General features: G+C 41.1%; 1 protein-coding gene across 1 annotated transcript in view; it reads right to left on the minus strand.

Annotated features, from left to right (window-relative positions):
* The window catches only part of BBOX1 (gamma-butyrobetaine hydroxylase 1), a 124,793-nt gene that overhangs the window by 52,276 nt on the left and 59,709 nt on the right, over positions 1 to 12,808 (minus strand). Inside the window, exon 5 of the mRNA XM_089654962.1 lies at positions 322 to 520. Within this exon, the coding sequence (XP_089511088.1) occupies positions 322 to 520 (199 nt within the window). The remainder of the gene's footprint in view (positions 1 to 321; positions 521 to 12,808) is intronic.

Consider the following 12,808-nt stretch of genomic DNA (forward strand, 5'->3'; position numbering starts at 1 on the left):
TTTACAAATAGAAGCCTGCAGGGGATCTGTCAGTCAGTGTTGGTAGTGCTGCCACTGCTAAATGACAGATCCTGGAACACTGTTACATGACTTGTGTATTTTTAATGTTGCCTGTAAAGCCAAACTATAAGATCCCCTCCCAGCTTAATGGCATTTTTAAAGCATTGTTTGCATTGGTATACAGTATGTCCTTGCCCAGATATCCATGTCCTACAGTACAGGTTAGAAAGCCATGTCTATTCAATTTGCTGCTGTAGACAGTTTTTTTTTAACTTTTTCATATTGCTAGTTTTTAGAAATCAGAATTTGAAGATTAATTACCCATAAAAGGTATGTCTCATGTATCCAATCCTCTTTCCAAGTGTAACTAACTCTCCTTGTTTGACAGGTGCTCCTTCCAAGAGTACAATTCCCACTTTTCTCAAGGTACACAACCATTTGAAGACCGTCTGGTCACAGCGCAGAACATCTTCATAAGAGAATGTAGGAATTTTCAAGTCGTTACCCCAGTACTCGTGATCTGTAAGGACAGTAAATAGACACAATTACGTTGCTCAATCAAATTGCTTCTTCACATCCTCTATCTGTGTTATAATTTGTGGGTTCTCTTCATGTTTCTTATTAACTTAGTCAGGTAACAATTCCCTTTTTTTCACAGTTCTGCACTTGTTCTTATGTTTTTGACCCTTTAGTAACCAATCAGCTTCTAACTTTAGCTTGTTCAATTAAGCTTTGGCAATAAAATCTGAAAGCTGATTGGTTTCTATGTAGAGCTGCAACAGATTTTTCACTCTCCAGTTTTAGTAAATATATTCTATAGTCTTATTCTCTTGGGGACTCCATTGAAGAGAACTACTCTCATATATCTCCAGCTCTGCTCCTGCCCACTTTGGAACCCATTTACTACAAAATTGGTTTTCCCAGGTTAAGCCACTCTCTCTATTGCATTCTTCACAATATAAAATAAAGAACAAATCTATTAGAGGACCAACTTGTATTTATAAGTGCTCAACATTGGAAGTCAAGTGCAGAGTCCAGAGTAAAAGAAGGCATTAAAAAAAACTGATTCAGTTCTTTGTTAGGAAAGAGTAGGGTGGTATTGGCAAAATGATTGTGAGTTAAATCTTTCAATTTCACTCAAAGTTTACTTGAAACAAAAATCTATTTTTTCTTTCTTTAAAGGGTGTAGAGTTTTTGGGGTGTATTTTGGATAGTTTATTTTATGTCTTTAGTGTTCTTTGTACTTGTGTTATATTTATTTTTTATTTGACCTTCATTTATGTACTGGCACTTTCAATTATTTATTTGCTTTTTCCCATTCTTTTTGTGAAAAAATATTTAATGTTAAATATTGAGACCAATGATGGGTTCTGGTCCAGGATAGTGCAAAGACCTCCTGTAACTCTTGGGTGCCATTTATAACCCACTGTACCTTTAAAATACATAACTTTAGTTTCACATTCCCTATTGACTCCAATACATTTTGTTAAAATGGCAAAATTAGCTGAAATCCCACAATTTCCTTGAAATTATTTGCCTGTCACTACCCCGTATAATCACCAAAAACAGACATGCAATGGTTGATCTACTAAATGCAAAAGTGCTGTTCACTTTGCAAGTGAAGTTGCGATTTGCAAGGGGATTCTCCCCAGAGCTTAGTGAATGTGATGAAATTGCACTTTACAAAGAATACTGATTCATGTGCAAGGTAAATAATCAAAACAGCACTTTTGCTTTCAAATTATTAGATGATGGAAGTCAGCACAGCTTCACCACATTCACTAAGCTCTGGGTAAAAATCAAATGCAAAGTGGAACTTCCCTCGCAACATGAACAGCCTATATGACTTTAGTAAATCAACCCACAAAAATATTAGGGAAGACACACCTTTTAAATACGGTATGTCATCTCATACCAATGCAGTTTTTGTTGCCTTTTATATGGACAGGTGTCAAAAACAATCCTGGATCCTCTAGTTACCGGTAAGTCTTTTTGATCATGCACATGTTTGGTAACATTTGCTTATAATAATTATTTTTTTCTGGTGCCCCTTGACACAGAATGATAGATCATGTCTATTTCCTAGTACAGCTCTTCCATGGAAAAGATTTTATGATACCAGGGATCAGTATATCCTTGTTTGTTTTCACAAAGCTTTCAAAAGCTCATGTTTATGGCTGTAACAGCAATTTTGGAGAACTTTCTTTGACAGAGATAAATCCATGGCAGACATATGTAAACACTTCCAAGACATGTTAAAAATTACATCTGATGGCTTACACATGCTGAAGCTATTTATAAAACCCTTCCACCAAATAGAAATGTAAATGGTAGTTATATAATATATGCACAGTGTCATAAGTAGTAGAATAAAAAAAATAAGGCTAGTCCAAGACTAATTCAGTATGGGATGGGTACCAGTGGACTAATTTACTATTTTCTCTTGAAAACTCGAATAGTGAGATTTCTTCAAAATCAATGAGAACGGAAATTAAACTACAGTATATGCTGGCTTTCTGATGGCCAGAGAAACTTAGGTGGAAATAGATCTGTTATTGGGTAACTAAGAAGTTCAATTAGTCAGAGATTGGCTAGCAACTACACAAAACTGAAATGTTGCATTAGGTTTCCTTTACCCCACTTCCAGACCGCCCTATAGCAGAAATACTGCTACAAGGCGGCACAGGTGCGCAAAATCACACACATATATATATATATATATATATATATATATGATTTTGCATTTCCAGGTATGGGGCGTGCGGGCCCTACCTACGCCGCCTTTCGCAGCCGTGGCTGTCAATCACCAGGTCCCGGCCGGTGATTACTCCTGGTTATTGCCGAGCATCTCCGACAGTGAAGAGAACTGCTTGTAAACAAAACAGTTCTCCTCCCTGTCAGCTTGCGCACACTGCTTTGGATGGCTGTGTACAGCACAGCCATGCAAAACAGTGTGCTTACAGTGAAGCACACGGACACAGCACATAGTACAACAGTACACAGCTGACGCTTTGAATGCCCCTCATGTTAACCCCTTCCTGCCCAGTGCCATTAGTACAGTGTCAGTGCTTTTTTTTAGCACTTATCACTGTATTGGTTTCACTGGGGATGACACCAAGTCAGTTCCCCCCAATGTCAGAATGCCCGCTGCTGCTATAAGTCACTGATCGCTGCCATTACTAGTAAAAATTAAAAAAAAATCCCAGTATATATCATATTTGTAAACACTATAACTTTCACGTAAACTAATTCATTTACACGTATTGGGATTTTTTTTTTAGCAAAAATGGATTTATAGCTCTGCACGTATTTTATAAATGCACCTCTATGTAACTACATAAAGTGTTAGACTGACCACATTTTCCTATACTACCCCTAATTTCATGGGTGCTGTTATTATAGGTTATTATTTGTGGTTTTAACCATTCATTATTTTGCATTCATTCTTCATTTTCCCTGTTTCTTGGGCATGGTAGAGGGTATGTCCCTTGCGTATATTCTTTGCGCTCAATTTTTGCCATCTCAGAAAGTTTAGAGGTATGATATAGGTAGGCTAATGCCAAGTGTAGGCAAACTGTTAGACAGAACTAAATATGTGCGAGATGTCTTCCTTGCCATAAACTTGTAATTCTATTCATTAGACACTATGCAAGAGTCCCAAACATTTATTTTTCTAGTCTGCGGACAAACCATTACAGCATATTCAAGACTGTGATTGGATAGTAAATGAACAGCAGTTCACTGATGTGGTCATCTCTCTCCTCCACTAGAACACCCTGGCTAGTTGTCACCAGTGTCAAGATATTTCATATGATATGGCCATTTGGCTCACAAAATTAACATGCCAAGATGAGGATTTTTATTTTTTTGTAAATGTGATAGTAACTTGGGCAAATTTAGCCCACTGCAAGGTTTAATCAGAGGTTCACTTATAAAAACTGTTATTTTTATTCGCAAATATTTGTGGACATTGTACTGAAAAGTTTAGAGGACCCATTTCAGTGTTTCCTGGGTGTGTTTGATTACACCTGTACTTATAGCAATGTACCTTTGTTCTCAAGGTTTTTTGAGTCACAAATCTAGAACAAGTTTGCAGGTCAGAGGTTCTTACTTAAAGTGGTTGTAAAGGCAGAAGGTTTTTTACCTTCATGCATTCTATGTATAAAGGTAAAAAAAAAACATTTTAAGTGCTGCTTCCCCTGAAGCCCCCCTAATACTCACCTGAGCCCAATCCAGCAATGTGCATGAGAGCCAAGGCTCTCTCAGCTCTATCACATCTCATTGGCTTAGCAGTTCCCGCTGCTGTCATTCACAGCCAATGAGGAGGGAGGGTTGGCAGAGGCGAGCCGTGAGTCTTATGGACAAACAGAGGTGGCTCATGAGTGAGCACACAGGAGTGCCCCTAGAGCAAGCAGCTTGCTATGGGAGCACTTGGCGGGGGGAGAGGAGCCAGGAGGGACGGCGGGGACCTGAGGAGAGGAGGATCGGGGCAGCTCTGTGCAAAACCACTGCACAGAGCGGGGAAGTACAACATGTTTGTTATTTTAAAAAAATAAACAATGAACTGGCAAACTGGCGAAAGGATCAAGACTTATTAATGCACATGGGGAGTGAAGACCAGTCTGTGTAGTCCAATAGAAGACCTACTGAAGCTCAAATTGCTGAAACATTTCATGCTGGTTCTGATAGACAGGCATCACAATTTGTTGCATATGGGGCCGCAATGCTGCAGACTGGTCAGAGTGCTCATGCTTACCTGTGTGCACAGTCAAAAGTGCATACAATGGGCACATGAGCATCAGAACTGTACATTTCTACAATACATGCCCATTTTCCCATGACTGATCTCTGTAAATGTGCTGCATGCTGTTTATCTGTCAGAAATGCAACGTGCTTCTATCCTGCTATTTGAGCTACCAAGAAAGAGCCTTTGCTGCACTAAAATACCAAGGCATGTTACCATTCCTGCCCAGTTCTCTTCTGATGGACTATAGACCCCCTCCTCAATATGTTAGGGTTTTCAGCTCAAACAGGACATTATAAGCTTGCTGTCTCTTCATGTTTTCATTATTGTGGTAAGGCTCAGTTTATATACGTGCTTAAAGCTATATATCTCTGTTTAATTAGGAATATTTTATTTGATGAAACAGAGGAAACCTCAGCACAATTACTAAGGAGGTAATAGCCCCCCAAAACACCAATGGTACTCAAAGAAAACCATGTAACTTTGTTTCCCTGATGAAGTCACATGATTATATAGAACAATGCACTGGAAGGAGTCGGTGACTTGAAGTGTATGGTCGGCCATTTGGTTTGCTGGTTTTACCCATATATGCCTGTATACTGTATGCACCAGAAGTGTGCACCAAAAACTTTGAGTATAAACTTTTTTAAAATAAAAAAAAAATGTTTTTTATTCAAAAGGCACTATATTTCTCTCTTTATTTTGAGTATTTTATCAATATCCACCTAAGGATTGTGGAGAATGGAGATGGATTAAGAAGCATCAGTGAGCTGGAGAAGGGCATTGCATATGTTACATAGGAAACCCAACTTAAAGGGGCAAGCGCATGAGACCTACTGTACTTGGGAGGTCTTTACATAAGGTGAGAGCATACAATGTTGGTGAAGGGATATATGCACATGGTGAAAGTATATTACAGAGGATTACAAACGCAGAGGAAAGAAAAATGGTTGACACGGTTGGAAGAATATATACGTAGCAATACAAATATTAAAATGCACAACAATGTATGGACTCTTGGGACTTTTATGTTAATAATGTAATACTTTACATTAAGTTGTGTGTTTTATGAGATTATGATATAAGTTCATTATATGGATAAATATTGTAAGGTATAAGTTACAGTTTTTGTGCTGTGTTGCATATGTATATATATATAGTGAAGAAAATAAATATTTGATATCCTGTTGATTTTGAATGTTTGCCCACTCACAAAGAAGTGATCAGTCTAAAAATCGAATGGTAGGTGTATTGTAACACTGAGAGACAGGATAGCAACAAAAGATTCAAAAGAAATGCATGTCTAACAAATTATGCACTGATTTGCATTTTCATGAGGGAAATAAGTATTTGATCCCCTATCTTTCAGCAGGATTTCTGGCTACCAGGTGTCTTTCATACAGGTAACAAGCTGAGATTAGAAGCAGTCTCTTAAAGGGAGGTGCTGCTAATCTCATTTTGTTACCTGTATAAAAGACACCTGCCCACAGGAGCAATCAAACAATTAGATTTCAAACTCTCCACCATGGCAAAGACCAAAGAGCTGTCCAAGGATGTCAGGGACAAGATTGTAGACATACACAAGGCTGGACTGAGCTACCAAACTATCACCAAGCAGCTTGGTGAGAAGGTGACAACAGTTGGTGCAATCATTCGCAAATGGAAGAAACACAAAACAACTGTCAGCCTCCCTAGGTCTGGTGCACCATGCAAGATCTCACCTCGTGGAGTGTCAATGATCATGAGAACAGTGAGGAATCATCCCAGAACTACACGTGAGGATCTTGTCAATGATCTCCAGGCAGCTGGGACCACAGTCACCAAGAACACAATTGGTAACACACTACGCTGACAAGGATTGAAATCCTGCAGTGTCCGCAACGTCCCTCTGCTCAAGAAAGCACATGTCAATGCCCGTCTGAAGTTTGCCACTAAATATCTGAATGATGCAGAGGAGGACTGGTTGAAAGTGTTGTGGTCCGGTGAGACCAAAATCGAGCTCTTTGGCATCAACTCAACTTGCCATGCTTGGAGGAAGAAGAATGCTGCCTATGACCCCAAGAACACCATCCCAACTGTCAAACATGGTGGTGGAAACATTCTGCTTCGGGGGTGTTTTTCTTCTAAGGGGACAGGACAACTCCACCGCATCAGAGGGACGATGGATGGGGCACTGTGCCGTCAAATCTTGGGTGAGAACCTTCTTCCCTCAGCCAGGGCATTGAAAATGGGTTGTGGATGGGTGTTCCACCATGACAATGACCCAAAACACACGGCAAAGGCAACAAAGGAGTGGCTCAAGAAGAAGCACATTAAGGTCCTGGAGTGGCCTAGCCTCCTTAGATGTGTGCAAACCTGGTGACCAACTACAGGAAACATCTGACCTCTGTAATTGCCAACAAGGGATTTGCCACCAAGTACTAAGTCATGTTTTGTGAAGGGGATTAAATACTTATTTCCACCATGAACATGCAAATCACTGCATAATTTGTTAGACATGCATTTCTTTAGAATTTATTTGTTGCTATTCTGTCTCTCAGTGTTACAATACACCTACCATTCGATTTTTAGACTGATCATTTCTTTGTGAGTGGGCAAACATTCAAAATCAGCAGGGGATCAAATACGTATTTCCTTCACTATATATATATATATATATATATATATATATTTTTTATTATTTGATGTTGCATATTTTAGATATTCCAGCATTTTACCCTTGAAGAAGCAGCGTTTTGGCTGTTAAACGTGCCAGGCTTGGATTTATTATTATTATACAGTATTTATAAAGCGCCAATAGTTCGCTCAGCGCTGTACATTACAGAGCGGAACAGAACATGTGACAGAACAATACCAATACAATGCAAAACATGAGGGGATTGAGGGCCCTGCTCTTTCGAGCTTACAATCTAGGAGGGAGGGGATGGTGGCACAGGAGGAGATAGCTGTGGGGGATGGAGTGGTAGGAAGAGTGGAGGAGGTCGGTCAAGTTAGCAGGGGGTGGGGTAGGCTTCCCTGAAGAGGTGGGTTTTCAGGGTGCGCCTAAAGGAGAGGAGAGTAGGTGATAATCTGATGGGTTGGGGCAGGGAGTTCCAGAGGATGGGTGACACCCTGGAGAAGTCCTGGAGGTGGGCATGGGAGGAGGAGACCAGGGAACTAGAGAGAAGGAGGTCTTGTGAGGAGTGGAGTGTGCGTGCTGGGCGGTACTTTGATATTAGGTCAGTGATGTAGTTCGGGGCAGTGTGGTGGACGGCTTTGTACGTCAGTGTTAGGATTTTGAATTTGATCCGTTGCGCAATCGGAAGCCAGTGGAGGGATTGGCAGAGGGGGGTGGCGGAAACGGAGCGGTTGGAAAGGTGAATGAGTCTGGCAGCCGTATTCAGGATCGACTGAAGCGGGGATAGCCAGCGGCGAGGCAGGCCAGTGAGGAGGGAGTTGCAGTAGTCGAGTCGTGATATGATGAGGGAGTGGATTAAAAAATAATGCTACACTATAAGGACACCAATATAGCTAATTACTTACTTGAGGGAGAATATGAAATGATTGTACTGTATATGGTTTTATTTCAAATGTTTTTATTGAAAGATTTTAGTACAATACAAGACAATATGCATCAATATGGTTCACATTTGAGTACAATAACACTTTGCATTAAATAGATTCCCCACCATTTGGCTGGGGACAATATGAACGAATATCGGTTTTCCCAAGAGGCATTGTCTGTTTGGTGTGAACCATCTAGGGGTGGAAATGTTGTATAAAGTGGGTAAAGAACAAAAAGGGGGGGAGGGGGGAGGGGGGTGATGGGTGCACCAGTCTAGGGCATAGGGTCTTAGTATTATATATTTATCTATATATTATCATTTTATAGAGCAGTTAGGGTTTTGTAGCCATCGAGACCATTGGTAATTGAACTTGTGATGGGAAGAGTTGTTGAGGGCTGATCTTCTTTCCATATCGCATTGGAAATTGAGGTCTGTTATAAGGGCAGAGAGAGGAGTGTTGGAAGATTTCCATAGTTTAGTAATGTTAATTTTTGCAGCTGGTAATATGTGTAATGATGGTGCAAGATTCGTTAGAGAATTTGTCTATTCCTATATGGAGAAGTGCGAGAGCAGGGTTTGGAGCCACTTGGGCTCCAGCAACTGTTGAGATCAATTGGAAGACGCTGTTCCAGTGCGAGAGATTTGCATGTCCAAAGTATATGTAGGGTTGATCCTGTTTCTCCGCATTGTCTCCAGCAAGCGGATGAGTGTTGAGGGTAGTATAAAGAGAGGTGTAAAATACCACTGGTGTAAAATTTTCAAATATGATTCCCAGTGGGAGCTACATCTAGATGCTTTGTGGGTAATATTAAAGGTTCTTTCCCATGTGTGGGGTTGTATTGGTTGTGAAAGAAGTTTCTCCCAGTTAGATATAGAAGTAGTTTGTAGGGTGAATTGTGACCTGGTTATAAGCATGTAAAAGGTCGAAATCCCTTTCTTGGGGTATTGCACTTTGTTAAGAAATTGATGTGCAGTAGTAGAAATCTTCAAAAGATGTGGAACATTCATTTTTTGTAAGGAGTAAGCTATTCTCATGTAGGTGAAGATTTCATTGTCAGGAAGGTGAAATTTCTCCTGGAGGGTTGAGAAGGAGTCTAGTTTGTGGTTTGTATAGAGGTCTTGTATATGGGATATACCTCGATTTTCCCAATGTAGTAGTTTCAAAGAAGGGACAGTGAAGTGTAGCATAGTGATAGGTATTGCTTTCGTATCTGCCGGGTTGGATGTTAAGAGGTCATACCAGGCTTGTAGGGAGGCCTGGATGCAAGGATGTTTGGGTAGACTTTTGGATTGAGGTGTTTGTGGCACGAACAGTATACCATGTAGTGTTGGCGGGAGGTGAGGGAGTGTTTCCATTGTAGTCCATGTTTTTTCGTTAGTTGGGTGCCAACAAAAATAGAGTTGGTCTAGAAGTGTGGCATTATAGTATGATTTTAAATGTGGGAGAGCTGCTCCTCCTCTAGAGGTTGGGCGTATTAGGAGATTTGTCGTACATCTAGGTTTTTTTGAATTCCAGAGGAATTTGGCAAGTACTGCTTGTAATTTGGAGAAGAAGGTATTGGGGATGGGTATAGGGAGTGTGCGGAATATATAAAGGATTTTAGGTAGTATGCACATTTTTAGAGTAGCTACTCTTCCCAGTTTCGATAGCATTGACGTGCGAAGGTTTTTAAGTTCTTGTGAGAGTAAAAGGGTTCGGAGCTTGTTTCTGTCTCAGGTAAGAGATGCAGATGTGGAGGTGTTTGTTTTTTTGTTAATTTCTTCGTTTAGTTTTATGGAGACTAGAAGTTGGTCGATTTGTTGTGATCTTAGTTTAGTGATTCAGGAATTTAGTTGTATGAGAATACCTCACATATAAGCTTTGTAAGCGGGCCATAATGTGGTTATAGAGATATCAGGCGTAGCATTAAATTCAAAGAATAGGTTGTGAGCTTTTAACAGATATTTTTGGTTATCTGAGTTCTTTTATATTGTAGTATTCTGTCTCCAGATGGGAGGAATTGCTGAACGTTGAGAGTCGTCTAAGATTATGTTGATTGGAGCGTGGTCTGACCATGTGAAGGTGCCAATGTTGGATGATGTTATGTGTTGTAGGGTGCATTTGTCTGTAATAAAAAAATCGATTCTGGAGTAGGATAGATGAGAAGGGTCTAGTAGGTGTAGTCTCTTTCGGTGCTGTGCTGGCATCTCCATATGTCGTAAAGGTCGTGATCATGCAGGAAACGGTTGAAATTCTGTTTGGGGGATCTTTTGTTGGAAGACGAGTCTAGAAGTGGGTTGCCGATGACGTTGAAGTCTCCGCAATGATAAGTCTGGCTTGTTTTTGAGAAGAGATGATGGTGTGGAGTTTATGGTAAAATTGGATCTGGTTGCTGTTGGGACCGTAGACATTCACTAGAGTGTAGGGGATATCGTTGAGTTTGCAGATTAAAATATGATAGCGACCTTGAGGGTCAACTATTACTGATATGTGGTGGAACTGTGTAGAGTCCTTTATAGCTGTAAGAACCCCATTTTTTTCCTTAGAGTTAGTGGCCATATAGACGTGGGAGAATCGATGCAGTTGTAGTTTGGGGGTCTTGGTTGTTGCGAAATGTGTTTCCTGTATGAAGAGTATGTCCGCATGAGAAGTCCGAGTTTCCTTTTGGAGCATCGATCTTTTGAAGGGGGAGTTCAAGCCATGAACATTTAGAGATGTTATATAAATCATAATGTAGATCCGTGGTTTGGTTAGTGGAGTAGTAGGGTTGTGGTTTGAGATGTTGAAAGAGGATGGATGAATATGGTTGTCAGAAGGAGAATTCTGCAGTCTGGGAAGCGTGGAGTTGGCTCGATCGAAGAGTCAGAGGATGTGTTCCATGTTTAATTGGAGCATTTAATTGAACTGGTGATACATTTGGTCGACTGGTGGTGCAGGAGGTGAAGGAGGTGAAAAGGGGTAAAAAAAGCTTGCGTAAAATGCAAGTAACATGAGTAGCTTGGTGTGCTACTTCAAAACTGGGGGGTTTGAACAAGCATTGACCATAGCGAAGGTCATGCCAAACAGTTTCTTGTAACGTGAAGATTTTCTGATCGGGCCAATTGCCAAAGATTAGTAGGATGAGATATAATGAGATATAATGGGAGCATCCGAGGTGAAGAATTTAGAGCGGACTGAAGGTATAGTGGGTCGGAGTCATTCTGCTTCCATTTGTTGCGTATTAGTAGAGGTGGATTGTTGTGGATCCACGGGTATAATGTTCCATGTCTTCAATAGATCAATGCCCTCTTCTAGGTTTTTAATTGTGTATACTCTGCCCTGATGTCTGATGGTTATTTTTGTGGGGAAGGCCCATTGGTAACCTATTCCGTGGTTTCGTAAAGCTTTGGTGATGGTGACCAACTTTTTACGGTTAAGGAGCGTGGTTTGTTATAGGTCTGCTTATAATTTGATATTTGCATGTGATGGCGGGAGTGAAGGAGGGTTTCTGGCTGCCGTCATTATCTTTTCCTTTATGTGGTAAAAGTGGATGCGAGCCAGAACATCTCTAGGGATTGATGCTGACAGGAATGACGGTTTGGGTATTCTGTGAGCTCGGTCTATGGCGAGCTCTGTATCTGAGAGAGACGGGATGAGGTGCTTCATATATTGCTGGATGTAGGGTAGAAGTGCCTCGTTGGTGACATTTTCAGGAATACCCCTAAATTTGATGTTATTGCGCCTGGAACGATCTTCCAGATCTGCTAGTTTTAAATTAATTTGTTCAATGTCAGAAGTATGGTCAGCATGTGCATCAATCAAGCCGTTATGGGCTACAATTATTTCTCCCTTTTTTGTCTCAATATGTTTTTGAACCATGGTTGTAAGTTGGGCTAGTGATGACGTTAAATCGCTATGCAGCGTTTGCATGAGCGAAAGAAGCATGTTTTTTATGCAGATTTCGGTGATAGGCTGGTCAGATACAGGGAACGACTCTATCACTGGCAAGTCATTGCTGTGGTGAGGGGATGGATGGATGAGGGTCTGGTAGGCAGAGGTAAGGTCTGTGTCCAAACGAGGTCTGGATTTGGCTGGGCTGCTTGTTGTAGGGGATAAGGGAGGAGATGACTCACCAGGGTCCATTGAGTAAAGCGGGTATCGCAGCCTGGGATCCGCTTGCTGGGCTGTGTTGTCCTCCTCAGGATAACTGTGTCCTCCGTTACTGCAGCTGGCGCCATCTTGGATTCCTGCTGTGACAGCAGGGAAGAAATGTGTTAATTTCCCTGGCTGTCCAGGGATTTTGCGGTGGCGGGGCATTGCTGGGGAGGGTTGTACACCTCTCAGCTATCGGACTGTGCCGTTCAAATCCCTTGGGGTCGGGGTGTGCCGTGTCGGGTCTGGTGGGTGGAAGGAGCGGAGGTTACAGCGAATCCATCCAGGAGCCGGCCGTGCATGTGTCCCCCCTGTATATGGTTTTAATAATGAATTTTGATTATAATTTGTGCTTTTTAATTTTCTTAATTGTCTATTTACTTTATCTTCTGGCACAGAGCATTTAAA

Source organism: Staurois parvus, unplaced genomic scaffold (assembly GCF_062004578.1).
Source record: "Staurois parvus isolate SC_StPar_1 unplaced genomic scaffold, SC_StPar_1.0 ptg000818l, whole genome shotgun sequence".
Taxonomy (NCBI): domain Eukaryota; kingdom Metazoa; phylum Chordata; class Amphibia; order Anura; family Ranidae; genus Staurois; species Staurois parvus.